The sequence below is a fragment of the Camelus ferus genome, chromosome 1, assembly GCF_009834535.1.
Source record: "Camelus ferus isolate YT-003-E chromosome 1, BCGSAC_Cfer_1.0, whole genome shotgun sequence".
Classification (NCBI taxonomy): Eukaryota; Metazoa; Chordata; class Mammalia; order Artiodactyla; family Camelidae; genus Camelus; species Camelus ferus.
In genome coordinates, this window is record NC_045696.1 from 63,925,786 (window position 1) to 63,946,573 (window position 20,788).

A 20,788-nucleotide genomic window follows, 5' to 3' on the forward strand; every position below is an offset into this window, starting at 1 on the left:
CATTTTGTGAGCTGTTTTGACATTAAATAAAAATAGCCTATGAGACTATAACCAATGAGATATCAATAACTAAAGCATAGGTACTATAAAAGAACATAATTAAGATATGGAGATAATACAAGTTACTATGAAAATAAAAATGAAACAAAATCCAGTTTGGACCTATGCACAAAATAATCACCATTTCTATGTTTAAAATGAATTCCATTTAATAATTATGAAATGTTCATCTGGTGCAATGTTTTCACATGTGGCATGAAACTAAAATAGAAGTCATTTTCTATACAATGCTTTTAAATGCTGGTCTTTCAGACAATCGATCTCAAGAAACACAGAAGAAAAAAAACTAGGAATTGACAAGGTTGGGAGCCTAATTTTTCTTAGAAACCTTAAAAAGATAAAGTTCCAATGAATGAGGTTACTCTTTAATTTGCACAAAAATATTTTCTGGGAGAACAGGCTCAATTTTACCAAGTTATAAAAACTAAAAGAGGAAAACTAACAGTTATCAAAATAGTCTAAATTAGGAGTTTCAAACAGCTTCACAGCTTTATAAAATAACTGCCAAAAATATTTTATTTTGCATAAGACAATTATAAATTTTCTTAAACTGAAATACTGGTTAACATTACATCCAAATTTTAACTAGTAGACTCATCCGAAGGCTTAATAACCTAGTTTATATAATCTAAAGACTTAACAAAGTCTTCCAGAAAAGAAGTAAATACAAATAGAAAAGCTTTAATATAGTAAAGCATTTTAAACAAGGGAAAATATTAGTATACAATTTGGGGGATTTTAATTTTGTTTGCTCCTTAGTTTTATTACATTAAACTATACCAACAATAATAAAACTGGTTTACTTACTATAAATCAAAGGATGAAACTAGTTGTTATTTCTGCATGACAAGTACGAGGACATCAAAGTGGCAAGTAACATAACTGAAATTTCAACATCTGTGTCCAAATTCAATAGTACAAAATGTATAAAAAACCTGCAGTTATCTTTTAAGATGTCTCTTTTAAATAAATACTTTTATGGTCATTGATAACTCTATCAAAGAAATGCAATGCCAACTCACTACTCTCATCATCCCCATAATTTTTAATGTCCTTTTTTATTTTTTATATCACTGACTTTCATCAAGCAGAAAGAAAAGTAATCCAACTTATTTTTACTCATTTAGTCATTTATCATAAACACCTCTCCTAATCATCTAAATCTTTAGATTTCTCTAAGTGACTCCTTTTTAAAGAAGGCTTCTCACGTTGGCTTCTACATTAGTGTGCCTGTGTTTAAACTAACATAATACCAGTATTATAATTTATAAAACATCAAAGCAGTGAGAAAATATTCCACATTTCTTAACTGTGCTGGTCTATCAGGCACATGATTCTTTTTACTTACAGCTTAACCACCCCTCCCTAGTCCATCGCTTATCTCTATATACAAACTGTATGATAAATACTCTAATATCTACACCATTACAAGAAAAACACCCTCTTTCTAGTGACACCTCACTTTCCTTCCAAGTCTGTTACTGAAGCACTGTTATGTGAAGATAGTTGAAATTAACTGTTACCTCCTGAAAAAAGTAGGAAGAGAACAAGAATTAGACACAGAAAAAGCTATTTACACTTTACTACATGACTAAAAAAGCTTTACCTTTATCCAGTTTTAGGCATCAACTCTCTCTGAATAATGATGGGCTATTTCTAAAGCTAACTCATGTGGAACAAGGAAGAGGAGGAATTGTGTGTGCCTTTAAGAGTGCAGGGCACACTCCTTAAATGAACAAAATACTTTTACTCAATATCTTCCCAAGTACAGAAGTTTTTCTCTCAAGAAATAGCACATAATTTTTAAAATGACATGTATTATATTAAAGCTGTAATGATTCTTGTCTATAACAATAGTTATTGTAAACAACCACAGATAAAATACTCTCTAAACATCTCCTGGTCACTGTCAGTTTGACCCTGTAGCTCTCATAGTTCTGTATTTCATGCATAGCGTTCTTGGTTTTTTAAAAAAGTATAATGTCAGACCAGAAAATCAGTGGTTACTCCAGAAGCCAAAGCATCAACTGAAAGTGCTGCAAATACCTCTAAAAGTCGATGAGGTTCATAGAAAAGATTTTTTAAAATCTTAAAGTAATGACTCATTATATTGTAAATTATAAAATTAAATTATATTCATATATAATTATGTATATATATGTGCATCCATTTAAAATATTATATTGTTAATAGCATTCTAAAAATTAATAGCAGAGCAGAGCCCATAGTCTGTTTTTACACCTAACACGTAGAATAAGGCCTGACACATTACATGTGTCACAGCCAGCACCCAGAGTAGGGCTTGGCGCACGTTTGTTGCCTGAATGAATTGAATGAATTAAATGATAACCTACTTTTACCTAATAATACAAAGTTTATAGCATAAAATCCAAATTGAGTTTCCTAAAAAAATGCTTATTTTGTAAATAAGCTACACATCAACCGTACAATCCATTTTCCCACTCATCACAATTCCCAGACAGCCTCCCACAGAAATTAAGAAAAGGGGAGGAAATTAATCAAATAATGTTAATATGCTGTTAACTGAAGGAATAATTCAAAGTGTAAGATAGTAACGATCATCACTGTCATCATCATATTTATTAATATTTAGTTTTATTATGTGCCAGGTCTTGCGCTAAAGAGCTTTATGTAATTCTCACAGCAACCCTATCAGGTCGAGTTCCCTCTGTTACTGAAAAGGAAACCAGAAATTCAGAGAAGCTGGAACTTATCCTAGGTCGTGCAGCTCAGAAAGCAGGAAGGGCAGGATCTGAATACAGGCAGTGTGACTCCAAAGTCTGCACCTGATACCATCCTATTAGCTCTGTAGTCTCACTACTTTCAAACTGCCTTTGACCCATCAGGTTCAATCTATATTTAAAAGAGAAAAATGGGACGACTACAAAACTTTGGAGGGCATATGTAACGTACTTTTTAGAGAAGGAGCTGGCAAACTACAGTGGGCTGGGGGAGCAGTCCACAGAGACCCTGAGCCTGCCAAGCTAGAACAGTTACTATCTGCGCCTCTGAGGGAAGGCTTGTCAACCCAGCTTTATCAGTCTTGTAAGTAACGTGGGGCCATGAAAAGAACTGTTTGACAATGAAGACTTCTTTCCCCTTCCTGTAAAAAATATTCCTAGGAACTAATCTACTTTTCAAAGTTTGAATAATTCTGTTATTTGACTAGCTAAAAAGAACTATTTTCCTATTTTTCTCCAACCCCAGTAATACATAATCCTGCTCAAGATATGCATAGCCAACTAAAATATGTTTATTATTAGATATCAGCAGGAAACATGTCTTTCCACTTGTATTGTTTAACCTGTTTCAATTCAGAAATACCATATTCTATTTTACTATTTGGACAGTTTCTACAAATAATAGTTTTAAGAGATGAACAAATCGGTTAATTACCAATAGTTTTTGTCAATATTACAATTTCTATCAAATCCCCTTTGCTCTAAATTACTACCTAAAAACAGTGTTATGTATACAGTATATGTTCAATGTTTTTTAAATGACATAAAAATGAAGTATGTTTATTATTAAGGAATAAAATAAGTATCTAACTAACTATACTTGCTAGTTGCCAGCTGCTCAGGAAACTTAAGTTTCCTGAATCTGTGGCTACTTGATGGTGCTGGTTGTGAAAACTTCATTTTGCCAGTTTACATTATTTGTTGCATGAGGAATCCCAGAAATGTAAATCCTACTTAAGTAACACTGCTTTGTCACAATTCAGAATTCCAAATATACACGCTACCTTCACCTTCTTATTTTCCTGAATAGTTGCCAAATGTTGAAGGCCAAGAGAAATTCACAGGTAATGAGAGCCAAAAAAAAAAAAAAAAAAAAAGAAAAAAAAACAAACCCACATTATATAAAATCTTCGGGCCCATTCTTGTTAGCATTAATCAAATTCACTTACTTTAAGTTAGCCTCTCTTTTACTGAGTTAAATCAATCAAGGAATTTTGTTAAGAATTCAGCATTATCCTAGGTGCTCTGAGTACAGAGATTTTGTGACAGAAATAGCCCATTAAATATTAAGAATGAAAGCCAAAGTAAATGGTGTTTCATCTGTTAAATGTTTTAAACATTAAGAGTAAAATTAGTGGGACTAAAATAGTTATGGAAGGCTTCATGAAAGTGACAAATGAACTGGGCTTTGAAGATGAGTGAAAATTAGGCAAAGAAAAGGGAAAAGAGATTATTTCAGCTGGGAGGTACAAAATAAGTAAAGCCACACAAATAAGAATTAGAGTAACACACGGAATGGAAGAGAATTACTGTTAATAATATTTAAAACAGTAATACCATTTTTATGATCTGGACTTTTAAAAGATCCTCCAAATATTTTCTATTAATTATAAATGTGCTTGTAACCTTCCAAAAGACAATATTCCTTACTTCTGTGATATGTTTATGACCAATCAGAAACATCATAGAGCAAAAGTACAAATAATAAAATGTCTCATTTAGCAAGTTAATTTTCACTAAAACACAACAATCTTTCTAAATCTAAAAAGAGAAGATACACTAACTGGTCCTGTCATCTACATGTATTATGACCAATATACAGAAATTTGCTGATTTACAAACCAGATTAGTCCATTAATTCACTAAAAAAGGCTCGCCACTCCAATTCCTAATTCATCTTCAGGTAGTTCTTTAGGTCTCCTGAATATTATTATCAAGACTCAAGAACATTATTCATTTCACAGTAAGGGCTCTAATATTTTTCTACAGTGGACACAAGTTTTCAAATTTTTGATTAAAAGCAGTTATTAAAAAATTGTTTCAGTATTTTTCCATTATTTATTTTTCCTTTATTTCTCAAAAATAAAATCAGAACTTTTGATCAACATAACATAACTAGTGTCCACAAACTGAATGAATATAAATCCAGGCAAAATCAAAGAAACTGGATGTTTCATTAGCCTGGGCAGCAGTATGTGGGAATACACGCTTTTTTGACTTTTTGAAGAACTCAATTACAACGTTGCAGAAGACCCAAAGTCTAGTGACCCCAGATTGGGAACCACAGGTAATCTGTCCATCATGCTGTTCATTCTGTCTAACTCAGGTCAATCTGACATCTATGTTCCCTCAGTTCCCTGTCACTTTCACTTCAGTTGACTTTGAAAGGCTCCTAACTATCCCTTGACATGCTAACACTTCTCCAGATGTGTTCTCTTATTAGAAAGAACAAATCTTTTTTTAGTTCCAGTTGTAAAAATGTGTTTAATTTATCACTACTTTTTAAAAGAATCTGATTCACATTTACTTTTACATTTCTACCTGAAGTCTAGCCAGAAACTTTGGTACAAACCAGACAGTCTTTAAGCTGAGACATGACTGCTTCAAACTCTGAACACCATACCACCTGATTGCCTATTGAGTTTTAGAGTAATTTCAAAAAGGCTTCTGCTAAGGTCTCCCTTTCCATGCTTACATTCAACCACCAATTGATAAACAAGTCTCTTAAAATCAGTTTATTTCCATCTTATCTGAGCAGTTCAGTATTTTCAAATATCACAGGTAATAGTCAAGCTTTGAAAACATAATGCTGCATATTAACAGAATTCAAAACCACTAATTGAGGCTGAAAATACTTCTTCTGTATAGTAAATATTTATACTAACATTTAATACTATTTGATTTCGCCTATAATGAGAACAGCTTAATTAGAACTCTAGATTTAGCATTTGAACAAATAGTTGGAAATAACTGGTAAGTTTTTAATGGGTAAGATAACCACCATAAGCTATGCAAAAAGTTAAAAAGAAATAGTCTACAAGAGCATTTATCTTCAAGCAAAGTAAATTATAAAATAAAGCAATACATTTGCTTTGAAGCCTATTGCATAAAATGAAATCCATACAAATTCCCAGAGATCCAGTCTCTTGTTTCTTCTATATTGCAGAGCTCCTAATCATTTATCAATTACTACTCATTTATCACCCTGGCAGGATTTTAAGGGAATTATCCAAGTCAGCCCTAAACAGGTTTCTCCTTTACCAAAGCAATCCTAGGCCATAACAGAAAAGAACAGAGATGCAGGCCTCACCTAACTGATCTAGGCAACAAGAAATCTTGTCACTTGAAAACCACACTTCCATTCCTTAACAGAGCCTCCTTCACCCCAGATAGATTAGCTCCTCTCTGCACAATAACTCTATCTGCATTAAGGGCCAAGGTGTAGGCTCAAAATAAGCTGTGCATCATAGGTTAATTTTTATTCAAATTTTTCTCCCCAGCAGGTATAGTCAAGGGGGTCACTTGGTTAAAATAATGCCAATGGAAAAGGTATCAAAAATGATCAAATTAAAAGTTAAAATACACATGCACACATATACACACATTTTGAAATGTTTTCTCCAAAAGATCAAGTTAAAAGACGAAAGAAAAAATCTTTTGAAAATATAATTCAAACCTGGAACATCATGTAAAAAGTTCAAAGTTGAAGGACAGGAAACAAGATGGAAACCTACACACAGGAATTATTTTCCTCCTGCTTCCCAAATGAACTATTTACTTCAATGTATTAAAATCGTAAAAACTCTCAGTATTTAATTTTAAAATGTTCATAGAATATTTTTCCCAGATATCTGTCTATCTAGGTATTAATTTTTTAAAAAATTCCAAGGAAGCAGTTATCTTACCAATTCCAAAAGAAAATGTCAGCAATTCTCCTAAAACTTTCATAAGGATTTTATTACATGTATTGAAATTAACATATCCTAAATAACCCCATACATAATTCTGTTGACTACCAATGTAACAGAAATCTATTTATCTACTATTATCCCCATCACTGTAACGAACTTGCTATTCCCTTAATATTTCCCCTGAATGTATGTCATGAAATATTAGTTCCTAGATGATATTTCACGGAAAAGGGGTTCTGTTGTTAAACAAATCTGGAAAACCCTGCATACTCTGACTTATCTTAGAGATTCACAATGCACACGGGTATATAAAGGTCTGAGAAATTCCAGGGAAAAGAAAAGAAGCCTGATTTGTTTTACTTATACCAGCTTTCCCCCACATATATTTAACAACAAAACCCTTTGTTGAGGACAATCCCTGAAACTAATGCTTCACAGACACGTTTGAGGGAAATGGGCTCCTCCCATTATATTTCCAGAACTGTTACATAATACGCTGCATTTTATACCAAGATTAATAACAATACCTTTGTAGGATGCTTGTATATTTGTTCCTCAGATGTTACCATTTTCAAATCTTCCAGGTAGATAAAAACTTTTTAAAATCTTTCCAGACTATCTATGTGAAGAATGCTCCCTTACACTTGCCTTTTTATAACGCTTGTCACTTTCAGATCCAGGATCTGTTGCTCTAAATGCCGTTTCTCCAGGTGAACCTTAAAGATAAATATGCGATCCTTTAATTCTCCAGTGATGTCGATAGGCTAAACTAAATTCCAAATTATGTTTAGTCAGTTGAAAAGTAAATGTATTTCTAGAGGAAACATCACTTTTTGGGAAACTATTCTTATTTTAAGAAATAAAGGAAACCTAAGGAAAAAAGTTCAAAAATATTATAGGATGTGTTTAACTGATTGTTTAAAATATCACTGAAAATTACAATAAAAATAAGACAATCTTTGATAAGGATTATTTTACATGAGAGTACTTACAGTTTGGCCTTACACAACTGCCATTTACAGACCACATACAGTAAAAAAGTTAAATTTAAAATGTCAACTGTGACAGGACAGATGAGACAAACTAAAATGACTTTTCGTTTCAATTGTCAGAAACAATCAGATCAGTTTCAAGAAAATATTTTGGTTAAGCAAACTTTCTTTGTAATAGCTTTACTCTTATAATATAGATACATATCTAGGAATTTTAGTTTTACCAAAAAATAATTACTTTATTATTTCCACCTAAAGGATAATGAATTTGCCCAATATAATTCTGGCATTTTAAAATTCAGCATAAGCAGCATTATATATCTGGTCTGCAATTTTATTTGCAACTAGTTTATTAGAAGCATTTAAAAGGCATGTTAAGGTCAGCAAAAATATCTGTTTACACACCTAACAAGAGAAGTAGGTCAGAAGCTTCTATGACTTCACTAACCAATTTGTGACCTGTGAAAAATCAGCAAAGGGGGAAATAGAAATGTAAAATTTAACAGGAATGAGCAAACAAAGATGTCTGAGACCTCAGATTTATAGCATGATAGGGCAGAATTGGGCAAATACACCTGGATTAACCTTAGTAAATTCTGTTCATTATGGTCTACTATAATTAAATTTGTTTTAAAATCACCAAATTGGCTCTAACCAATTAGGAAAAGTAAACACACAGGAAGTCTCACCTACTTGTCAAGAACAAATGCTATTTTTTTTCACTGACTAAAGCCAAGCATGTTTAAGTTCTTGCAAATTTTCATTTTGTTTGGCCAAACAAAAATTAAAACCAGTGAGCAACAAAATTTCGTGTGTATCTTCTTTTTCCAAAAACCTAGTCTTTATTTGTACTAAATGTTTTCATTTAAAACATGGTAATAAACAAATGAATACATCTTAAGTATTTTTCCTCTGTATTTTCTGACATTTTAAACGAGATCAAACACAAGTCCTTCCTTACCTGTGGTGAAAAAGTCCTTCAATAAGCTGAGGCTTTCTGCAATCTTGTCAAAGTCAGGTGCCAATTTTGCAAGGTCTTCTGAATTAGGAAGGGCTTTTCTAATCTTCTCTGGAGAAAAGAAAAAAATACATACTCTCAAAATTAAGAATTTGATTATTAAAACATACAATTTAAATAACCACATATAAATTTAAATAAAAATATTTTTTCCATTTTTCTCCATTACAACTACAACTGCTACATATATCTGAAACAATGTGTTATTCTAGTGATATTCTGCAGGCCATGAAAATTTTTAAAAAATATTCACCAAACATATGGCTTAGAGGAGTATCTTTAATTTATAAGTTAAATGCCTTGGGACAGAAGCACTGTATTAATGTTAACACTGGATTGGTGTATAGAAGTACCTTTTGGAAGTCATAGCAAAGAGGCAAAGAAAAAAAAATCATTTGTAGCACCTTGCCTGAATACAAAAAAAAAAGTGATGAAATCCCAGTTCAAGTCCAAGAACAGAATTCAGTTACTTTCCTCTCTCCTTTCATATTCCCTAAGAAGATTCACACTTGTTACCATTTCAAAACATAAAAAGCTGTCTACAAGCCCAAGACAAGCCCTTACTTTTGCTAGCTTTATCTATAAAGTGACTAAGTACTTTCATTTATAAATACGCAACAATTTTGTCAAAGTTTGGTACAACTTTATGTGTCTTCTAAACTAGGAAGGGCTTTTCTAATTTTCTCTGGAAAAGACAAAACACACAAAGTTTCTCAAAATAAGAATATGTATCAGATTTTATTCTAAGTGCTTTAAAAGCATTAACTCGTTTAATCTTCAAGGCAATCCTACAAAACAGTTATCATCGAGCCCACTTTACAGATGAGGAATGGGGCACAGGGGGTGAGTAACAGGATCGGAGCACAGAACAAAGTGCAGGGTCAGGTTTAAGCCTAGGCAGGCCAGCTTCAGAATTCAGGCTCTCAGCCACTGTTCTGTGGTACTGGCGAATGTATCAAGTTAAAAAGCTCTCCTCATAAATGTTAGAAAAATAATTTCAAAGAGTGCTTTTCCTGCAAATATCTTTGTCAAGGCAGCAGTTTTATCTTTAAGAAAGTGCTGTGAATAGTGCATGCAGAGATTAAATCCACCCCCATATACACCTAAGCTAAAATCTAAAAAAGCCAACACAAAGCCTAAATAAAAGACTTGACGAAAATCATTTCATCAGGAAAAAAAAAATTTTTTTTAAAAGATCACCATGACTTACTGGCAATCACAACTATCAAATATACTTTTTTCTCTTCTGTTATTAGAAAAGGGGAACAATGGCTGACTAACAGGAGAAGTTACTCTGGACACCAGCAGTCTTGTAAGGAATCCGGTTACAAGAAGTACAGATAACTAAGATATCCAGTCAAAGAGGGTTAATTAGGTAGGGCACAGTACATCTGTTCTGCGTAACATACAACACTGAAAATGATGTTCAAGAAGGTGGCTTGGCAGTATGGAAAATGCTGACAAATGTGGAAGGTAGCAAAAGAAAAGAGAGCAAAGTGTGTGTTCACTATGACTATATACTTTTTAAAAAGGAAACGAAAATAATAACCACATACACAAAATAGGTACAATGAAAAGAAACTGTTTCTTAAGGATAATGGCAGCTGTGTTAAAGTGATGAACTAAGGGATAATTTTTTTTCTTACCAATTTTTTCTCTATTAATTTTATCATTAAAATAAAACTGCTACACCTTGAACTTATGAGTTAAGAAACTCTCTCTTTTCTAAAGATAAGACGAATAAAAGTATTTTAATGTTGATACAAACCTAAATCTATATATTCATCAATCTCCCACACAATGTCAGGCACGATCCATTTATAGTCATTAAGGTCAGGTAACATATCTTTCCACTGATCAAAAGTCTAAAAGATAAAAAAGCATGTTAATCAAATGCTCTGAATACCACACAAAATACAAAGAAAAAGTACTTAAATTTCTTTAGTTAAAACACACTAATCTACTAAGAGTGATGTATTATGTTCAAAATTTTTAGAACAAAGTGGCCTCAGCTCTTCTAAAAATAAATTAGCAGACAACCACATAAAACATGTAAATGTTGCTTTACTAAATATAGACAGTGTAAAAATTCAAAATATATTCCTGTTTCAAACAGGTTTCATGATTTGGCTTTAAACACTGAGGAATAGAAGCAAGACAAACCAGGGGTCAGGACATCTTGCCTCTGGTCCCAGAGCTGCCAAGAAGTGGTTGCATGAACATGCCACTTACTTCCCTGCCTGTGCTACTAAATGGCAAAACCGAAACTCAAACCTAAGTGTGCTTACTCCCAGCTCAGAGCTCCTTCCGCTAGGCCATTAGCATCTCCTATAGTAAGTAACAGTCAGAGAGCATTTTCCTATTAGCACCAGTAAAACAATTCAGCACACGGTAGACACTCAGAAAACATCTAATTGTATTCTACTGCACTAAAGGAAAATGATATACGCTATGAAACCGTAAAATAATCATGCTGGAATAATTGGAAAAGCAATAGGAAACTTAAACTCACCTTTTTGGCTGTATAACCACCCCCAACGGCAGATCCTAGTATGAGATATCGAAGTTTTAAGAGTCTTGCAGCTACTCTCGCTGGCCAAAAATTCCTGTGGGGCTGGTAGCCATATTTAATTGGAGAAAGTTTCAATTTACGTAAAGGAAGGTTAGTTAGAGAGGAGAACTGCTGAAATGATGTCCTGAATTGGGGTCTTTGAAGCTTTAAGGTAGTATGATGCGAATGATAAATACTTCGTGAAACCAGATGCAGTTTTTGTAGTGGTAAGTTTCCTTGTATTCCAGAGCTGTGTTTCACTAAGGACTGGCAGACCTCACTGAAAGAAAAATGGGTGTGGAAGAAAGATCAGACAGGGAAATAATTCAAAGGAAATAAGCAAACTTTTGCTTTCAAGTACAAAAATTCCAACAGCTTAGAACAGCTATTCTTTGCCCTCTCATCTAAGTCTCACAATCCTGAGACAGCTGAGGGATGGAAATTATGGAAAAATCACTGATACCTCAGGTACCTGGTTCCCCAGAAAAAGGAAAAAGAAAACATTCCAAAGAGAAAAGAATCTAAATATACATGTTACTGTCTAAGCTCTTCCCTCTTGTCCTTCCTGGCAGAGAATGAAAGCCTCCTACCAACAACCATAACCTGATTATCTTATTCAACACATAGTCACAGTGCTTACTGTGGGCCAGGCCCCATTCTAAAGAGTTTTAAACTATTAATTCCTTTAATCACAGGGGAATAGAAATATCTTAAGAAAAAGGAATCAAGGAACACAGAAACAATGCTGTAAAGAAAGACAGTAGGGGAGAGGGAGTATCTAAGTGCCAGGCAATATGCTAGATGTTTACACAAATGCTACTGTTAACTCTCAAAAAGCCCCAGTAAGGTAAGTATCCTTATTTTACCAATTTGCCTTTTTAAACTGTGTCTTGCCTAAGGCAAAATGACAAGTGAACAGTGAAAGAGGGATGGAACCTCACGTTAGTCTGCCAATAGAGCCCAGATTCTTTCCATGACAGATGCCAGTGGATAAGATCTGGGAAGCAGTAGACACAAAAACCAGGTGTGGCCCCAGGTAAAAGGATGAGGTGGCACTGTGAGTCACCTGCCACCTCCTCTGGAACCCTGGGGGATGACACTGGACCTGGCTCTGATTCAAGGCTCTGTAGGAACCTTCTAACTCAGGAAACCTGAGGGAAATAGGATTTAATTGTAGGAGAAAATACACATTGCCAGTTTAGGCACACAGCTGATTTGTAACTCTACAGGTAAAGGTTACTTCTGATCACAAATACATTTATCTTCTTTTTACAACTTGGTAAACATCCCAAACTTTTTTTTTAAGCTCTGCTTCCAAGATAAATCATAATTTCCCGCATCTTATAAAAATAAGTAGAATTTTATTAATCAAGAAATTAAATTCTCATGGCCTCAAACTCAGCCTACATAAAGAGCAAAAGTCCTCATTTTAGCTTTAAATGGGCTCCATCCCAGCAACTATACACACATAAAAATTAGTAAAACAACAAATGCCTCCATGTCAAGGGAGCAGTAGAGACAGTTAAATGGTACAAGGATTTACAGGAATAAAAGCGATCCCTGGGGGATGAGGTAGTCAGCGCAAATTTCCAAGAAAAAGTAAATCTTAAGTTAGGTGGGAACTGAAGGGTCAAAAATAGGAAAAGGCATTTCAGATAGGGAGAGGGATTTGGAACTGAAACAATGAAATGGGAAGAGGCCCAATGAGCTGCCTGAGAAGGCTCGCTATGGGAGGGGAAATGGGAGAGGAGTCTAAAAGCTCACTATGGAGACATGGAACATCAGGTTGAGCTTCAGCTTTACTTTGTAGGCAATAGGGAGCCACTGAGAGTTTCTGAGTAGAATAAAATTAATTAAACAGTAATGAAAGAAAATATTAAAGGCAATGTGCTATAGACTGAGTACTTGTGACCCCCTACTCCCCCCAAATAATTAATGTGTGGAAGTCTACTCCCCAACATGACAGTATTTAGAGGTGAGGCCACCCAGAGGTAATTTAGTGGTTTGTATGTGGTCATGGGGTGGAGCCCCCGTGATGGGACTGGTGCCCTTATAAGGAGATAAAGAGCTTAGAACTCTACCACTCTCTCTGCCACGTGAGGACACAGAGAGAAGGATGGCCATCTGCAAACCATGAAGTGAGTCCTCATCAGACACCAAATCTGCCAGCACTCTGATCTTAAACTTCTTAGCCTCCAAAACTGTGAGAAATAATGTTTGTTGTTTAAGCCACCCAGTCAGTACGTGGTGATTTGTCATAGCAGCCCGAAATGACAAAGACACAATGTTAGGTAAAAGTAGATCAGAAAGGAAGACAGAAAGTGACCTTATTTCAGCTGCCCAGATATGAGACTACAGTGGGGTGGCAGCAAGGAGCAAGGAAAGAGAAAGGTGGATACCAGAGTGACAGAGCAAACACAAGAGGCACAGAAAGAGCAGTAGTAGCCATGAGGTTTTACCAGGGAAGATGAACATCACCACTTACAGATACAAAAACTCAAGGGCTGAACCAACTGGGGGAATAGCTCACGGGTCCGTAACATTTAGCTCAAACTTCTTTTAGTTCTTTCCCTATACCCACCTAGTCTTTTGAGTTAGATAACCTTTGGTTCCAGTCACAGCTTCACTGCTTACTAGCTATGTGATCAAGGGCAAATTATGAACTCATCAAAACCTCAGAATGTTAAAATGGGCTAATGGCTGTATCAGAGAGTCACTGACAATAATTGCAAATTCAAGTGTCTTTTCTTAAACCATATCTCCTTTCACTATAAGCATCTTTGATCCTACTGGGACAACCAAGTCACTGAGAGACTTCACTCTTCTCCTTATCTGTTAGTGTCCATCTTAGGTATTTACCCACTTACCCACCTTAGAATTCTCCTGTTCATATTTTAAATAACTCTTTTACAAATACTCTATAGACTCCTTTGCCCTCTGACTTGTTTCACCTGTTTGTCAAAATACAAACCCTAAATGAATTTTATCACTTTTCTCCCTGCCTGTACCAAGGGAATGAAGCACTACTGAAGAAAACCACACCCAACTGAACAGGCATCTCACCAAGGCCTTCAAGACTGCCTGACAATCTTGCTTCTCATCTTTCATCAATTCATTCTTTCACTCTCTTCTAGGACTATTGCAGGTGTTCTCCACTCTCGTCTAACCTCCCACATCCCCCCAAACTTCCTTCAGCTCTCAGGAGACAACCCTGCCCCTACTTCACAAAGAAAATGGAAGCTATCAGAAGAAGGAAACATGCTGTCCACTGACCACATCTACATCCATCCTCTACCAGCTCCCCACTAGCCCCACAATCCCTGTTAGATTACAGGAATTACTCCTTCTCCCATTAAAGGGGAAATCACTCTGTTCAGAATTTTCTTTCCTCCTTCCTTTTCAGGGATCACAATCAAGCCTTTGCCATCTTAAAGGAGAGAGAAAGAAAGAAAAAAAGGTCCACTTCTCTGTTCTATTCAAAGTCGCACCAACCTGATTTCCACTTGTCTCACTTCAGTGAAACAGCTCTTACCAAGTGCCCCGAAGCCTTCTACTGGGAATTTGTTTTTTCAGTTTTCGTTTTCTCTCCCACAGCAATGTATGACAATGCTGGCAGCTCCTCACTGCTGGAACTCCCTCTTCTTTGGGCAGACTCTAGTTTTACTCGACTTCACTGGCTACTCCTTTTCAGTCACTACCTCCCCAACTACCTTGTAAATGTTGGGAGTTCAACTGGCTTAGATCTAAATGCACTTCTCGTCTCACTGCACACACACTCTTCCCAGGCAATCTTACCCTCGCCTGTTTCCTCAGCTGACCATCTACATACCCATGTCTCTCAAATTTATGTCTAATACAAATAGTTACATTCCAGGTTCATGTGTCCAGTTGCTTATTCAACATCAGCACTTAAGATACCAAAAGAGTACCTCAAGTTCAAGATGTCCAAAACCATGATCTCCCTCCTTCTCCTTCCTCCTGAAGCCCTGACCCTTGGCACTCCTTAGCTCAGGAAATGACATGAACATCCATCCAGTTACATAAGCCACAAAGTTAGGGATCATTCCTGATAACTCCCTCATGGTCAAGTTCTGTTATTTCTGCTTTCATTATAGATCTCAAATCTTCCACGTCTCCCATCTCCACTACCACTATTCCTTACCTGGGCTGCTACAACAGTCTGTAGCAATATGTTCTCCACAGCACAACCAGAGCATTCCTCTGAAATGAAAGTCTCATCACTGGCACTCACCTGCAGAACTGTCTCCCATGCATTTAGAATCAAATCCAAACTCCTGGTCTATAAAGCCCTATGTAGGCTGGTCCCTGCCTCACTCCAACCCATATCCAAGCTCCTTCCAGACCAGCTGTCATCTAGTTCCTCAACTGTACCATGCTCCTTCCCACCTCAGGGCGTTGATATCTACCGTACTTGGATAAACTCTTCTACCTACTTAATTCCTGCTACCCCTGTTAACTCCTGTCACAATCAGTTCCACCTCATGCATTCCCTCCTCTTCCTGAACTTTCATTCTAATTCAGGTCCACCTGCTACAGTTCTTTGCTCCCTTTACTTTTCCTTCAGTGCTTAAAAAATTTGTATTAGTATTATAATTATTGGATTAAAATTTGTCTCTACCAGTAAGCTGCCATCTTCATAAGGCCAGGATCCTGTCTGTCTGTTCTGCCTACCACCGTATTTCTAAAGCCTAACCCAATGCCTCACAAACAGCAGACATTCAATAAATTTGCTGAATGAACATGTTATTGAGAGAAGAACCCCCAAAAAAAAAAAAGAAAGAAAAAAGAAAGAAAGAAAAAAGAACCTAGGAATGACCATAGAGTAAATGCTCAATAAATGTCATTTCAACATTAGCACACTAACCTCCACTAATATAGCCCTTTAAGTATCAAAAGTTACATGATTTTTTTTATTTTAGAAAGGAGTTAATCTAAATAAATATCCAAGTAGATGAACTCCAGGTCTCAGTGGTCATATCTCTAAGATGTTTTGGCTTTTCATTATTTTCTCCCTCTTTTACTTCAAAGCCCCTAAAATTCCTATTTCCACAATGGCAGCAATAGCTGTCGCTGGGAGCAGGGACGGGGGTGTGTATGGCAGCCCAAGCCAGGAACTACATGAAAAATGCTCTTCCATTAGTCCCCTGGAAGAGATAATTGACTCAAAGCAAAATCCTAGTGCTTGGAAAGGCAATGTCAAGAATTACTTCTAGAGCTTCCAATTCATGATGTTGCTCTAAAAGATCAATGCTCCTTCAGGAGGGACTATTTTTCCCAACAGCATCCTCCTGAGATACAGGTAAGTGAGTAAAGAGAAGAAATTGAGATTTCTTGAAGCACCATCAGATTAAAGGCTGTCTGGGTCACCCTCCACCCCATTGCAATGCAGCTGAGTGCTAACAGCAACACCTGCCCACAGGCTGAGCAGCCTGGCAGGGAAGAGCTAAGGCTCCAGAGTGTGTGTATATGTGTGCAGGGGGGCCAGGGAGCGATTCCCAGAGCGGGCCCCAACAATGCTGGCATATGTAACACGATCAGATCGCCTGCCTACTCTTTAAAAGTTCTAAAATGAAGCCTGCTAGATGATACATCATACACCTAAAACACGGTTTGCTATGTCAGCCTTCTCATTTAGGGTAACCCACACAAGGCATCTAAGTCAATCATTAGTCCTTCATGTTTAAATATAATTAGATAACCAGACTCTTGCAGAAAACTAGCAGCTCTTAAGAGGATGTCAAAGATAAACAATACTATTAATCCTGAAAAAAGCAGAGATATGAAATTTTAATTAATATTCTTGGGAGGCTTCCAAAAGATAAAGCAGGTAAGTAATAAAAGCAGGTTGTCACTAAAAATAGCAATCAAAGAACAATACAAAGTTTACACAATTAAACATATCTTTTAGAGTTTAATAAATATTAAAAAAGAATTCATTGAAATTAAAGCTGTTTTGGAAAAAAAAAAAAAGACGAGCAATACCAGAAAACGAACTAAGGAAATTCTCCAGAACTTAGAAGACAAAGAAAAAAGGTGGAAACCATGAAAGCGAAGTTAAGTGACTCAGAGAAGTGGTATCCAAAGTGGGGGCGGTGTGTGAAATGCATTTCATGGGCTACACAAAATGACCCACTGGGATTAAGGAAGAAAGTACCAAAGCTTCTAAATACAATACTTCTTGTATCTCATCCTTCAAAAATATGTCAGGGTAGATTTATAAGGTAAATAATTAATTAGTACAAAGGTACATGTACATAATTTAAAAATAAATATGCATACACACATTGTGGAACATGCATTCTTTTTTTTAAGATGATATGCATATATATTTTGGAAATCATGGGTAACAGGATCAATCTAAGAAGACCAATATTCATCTAATATGCATTTGAAAAGAAAAAGAACAGAAAAAAAAATGAGTGGGAGAAAACAAAGTAAGAAAAATTTTTCCAGAATTGACTTTTTAACAGAAAGGCACACCGAGTACCAAGCCAGATCTAGGTTGGGGGTAGTCGGATAAAGCCTTGAGAAATTTAAGATAAAGCCTTGAGAAATTTAAGATAAGGCCAAGATCCTAAAAGTGTCCATGAAGGGAAAACCTGGATACCTACACACACACAAACACACACACATTAAATTGTCCTGAGAATTTTTATTAGGAACAAAGAATGCTAGACAAGTATGTAGCAATATCGGAAAACGGTTTTGAAAATACACTTCTGTATTAGACCAAACTAAAAATCAAATGTGATGCAAAATAAGGCTCCTCCACCCCCACCCCAGAAAGCATCTATTCTCACCCATATACCATCTTCTTTTACCCTATATACCATTTCTTAGTATGTAATTAAAGTATTCAACAATTTCACACAAAATATTTATTGCACCTAAATAAATGGTGGCCATCGGTCTTCTTACATATCTATGAGCACCTATTTATGTCAAAAAATGTTTATCTGTTAAAGAATAGGAATTTAAATATACTCCTTCATAACATGCATAGGAACTACATCAAAAGACAAACTCCGGATCTTGGGGCTTCTGACCTTCCACATCTTTACTTTGCAGGTAGCTAAACTGTGATATCAACATAAGACATTTTAAGCCATGACTATGGAATCGAAAGTATCTTTAGAAACAATTTAGCTGACAGCATCCAATTAAATAAACAATAATCAGTTATTGAGCAGCCTTTTTTAAACTCAATTTTTAAAGTTTGTCTTGCGTATCTTAATTGCTCCAACGAAGTACTCTATTTTCTGCAAAGTCTTTTCTTACTTAAAGACATTTAGATATATTTCTCCAGTAAATATATTAGAAATTAGAAATAGTTGTAAATAACTTACTTCAGTACTGAGGGCTGTGGATTTACTCAGAAACTAAAATTCCATGAGGTTAGAAATAACTTACTCAATTATTCTAATTGACTAAAAGGATACCTATTGTATGCCATTTAGTTCTAAATTTAGACTCATACAACAAATGGATTCCATTGCTTATGAACACTATTTGTTGCACTACTTAAAACATTCTGGGGAAAAAAAAAAAAAAAACCAAGACAGGTGTTTCGAGATTGAGTTCATTCAGGAAAACCAAGTTTTTCCAACCTTGCTTGATGCATGTTACTTCTAACCAAACGCCTGCAACAATGAGTTAAACCTGAAGATGTCTAAGAATACAAGAACACGTGTGCTAATTAAAGTCAAATTTAAACTCATTAAAATGCACACAGTAATCCATAGAAATGTAAATACTTAAACGATTTTTCTGTTTAGGATTAAGCCAGGCCTGGGCAACAATAACACAGTGATTAGAAAGGTGGTGCCACATTCACCACCTCGCATCCAAAAATCAAGTCTCCCTCCCCAAACACTGAAAAAAGCTGCTATTAAGAGGTTATCTCTAATCACTATCTCTGACACTGTATGCGTCACTGCTCCCGATCAAACTCCAAATCATGTTCATTCAGCGGATTAAGGAATGAAGCAGAATCCCACTTACCCCGAGAGAAGAACTCGGGTACCTGCAAAAGCAATGTAAACCTGGCATGTAGGTAAAAGAAAAAGACAGAATTAAGAGACGCGGAAAAGGTGACACATGGATAGAGCCAGAGACCGGGGAAGGAGGGGTTAGAAACAAGAAGCCAGCAGAGATAGAGATAACAGCGAGGACAGAAGGGTGAAAGCGGCAGGCACAAAAGGACAACAGAGACAGGCCAAGACTGAAAAGCGCCCAGAATCTTCCAGTGGCACAGAAACAGGGACAGGGGTCAGTACTGGGGCCAGCACCTCAGGTAAGCCGAGTCAGGCCTCCTGCCACTCTGGATCCTCAAAAATATTCCCGAATCCTCCAACCGCCCCCTGCCAAGCCTGAGAGTTACCTACACATTCTGAAGATAGTGAGGGGACAGCCCCATTCTCTGCAGTCCCCAGAGATAACAGGGCCAGGTCAGAGCCCGCACTTACCAGGCCACAGCGGCCCGGCGTAGCCGCCACATCTCACCGGCGACGAGGTCACACAGGCGCCGAGGCGGCCACGCGGGAGCCCCGGTGTCAGCCCCAGTCCGGCTCCTGCTCCACGAATGACCCAGGAAGAGGCCCTCAGGAACAAGGGCACACAGCAGCCTCTGCGGCCCTCCCAATGGCGAATGGACTTCCGCGAGAGCCTGCCCGGCACCCGTACTCGGTCCGTCAGGAAAACCAGCCCCTCCACCCTTCCTAGGCGGGCAGCACAAATAGGCCGGGGAGGACTCGCGCATGCGCTCAAAGCCTCTGGAAGGACCAATGTATTTTCGCTTCCCTCACCGGGCCTCGCCCTGCCTCGCCCTCTTTGTTTCCGGGTCGGAAAGGTGAATTCGAGCCTCTCAGGCTAAAGGCTTGGAGAGGGGACGGGTCGAGATGTTGGGCTGGGATTGGCGGGTTGAAGGGCATGAAGTCTGGATTGATAAATTCTCACTAGGTGGCTAACAATTTAAGAAAATTTGATATTGAGAGAGTATGGAGGAGCGTAGGGAATACAAAATGCGTACAGTGTAGGAATAGAGTAATAGAACAGAGTAATGAAAACCCACGACTTCCCCCCACCCTTCGCCCCTGAGCGCTTTTGTCGGCGTCTTTGTTTACAAAACACTTTAATATCCTCAGAACGGGAAGTTGGGGGAGGAGTCATGGACGGGTTAAGTGCTTTAGAATCTCTGAAGGTTAGATCTGAGTGGGGCTCAGATTAGATGGGCTAAGGGTTTGGAATAAGCTTGTGGAGTTTATAAAGTCATCAAAAATGATTTCGTTCATTCACTCTTTAACCGGCTCTCCTCTGGCTTTTAATCTCACTAATTTGTTGAAATTGCTGCTGTCAACTTCTGCAAAAATTGCATATTGCCGGTGATCACTGTACTTCTCTGCATTCAGCTCAGAATTTTAGGTGTTCAGCACTCTCTTTAATTGGCTTCCCTCTCCTGGCTTTCAGGACATCGC

The 20,788-nt window shown here is 36.8% G+C and overlaps 1 protein-coding gene across 4 annotated transcripts in view; it reads right to left on the reverse strand.

Annotated features, from left to right (window-relative positions):
- Nucleotides 1-20,000, reverse strand: part of OPA1 (OPA1 mitochondrial dynamin like GTPase) — an 83,420-nt gene extending 63,420 nt beyond the window's left edge. For 2 of the 4 annotated variants that reach the window (XM_014554412.2, XM_006178955.3), the window contains exons 1-6: nucleotides 19,781-20,000; nucleotides 11,256-11,574; nucleotides 10,512-10,608; nucleotides 8,687-8,794; nucleotides 8,131-8,184; nucleotides 7,382-7,449 (exon numbers count right to left, since the gene is read on the reverse strand). In XM_014554412.2, coding sequence (XP_014409898.1) covers nucleotides 7,382-7,449; nucleotides 8,131-8,184; nucleotides 8,687-8,794; nucleotides 10,512-10,608; nucleotides 11,256-11,574; nucleotides 19,781-19,812 — 678 coding nt within the window. In that variant the 5' untranslated portion in view covers nucleotides 19,813-20,000. The remainder of the gene's footprint in view (nucleotides 1-7,381; nucleotides 7,450-8,130; nucleotides 8,185-8,686; nucleotides 8,795-10,511; nucleotides 10,609-11,255; nucleotides 11,575-19,780) is intronic. The other 2 variants (XM_014554413.2, XM_006178956.3) reach the window with 2 other exon arrangements.
- Between the last annotated feature and the right edge of the window lie 788 nt (nucleotides 20,001-20,788).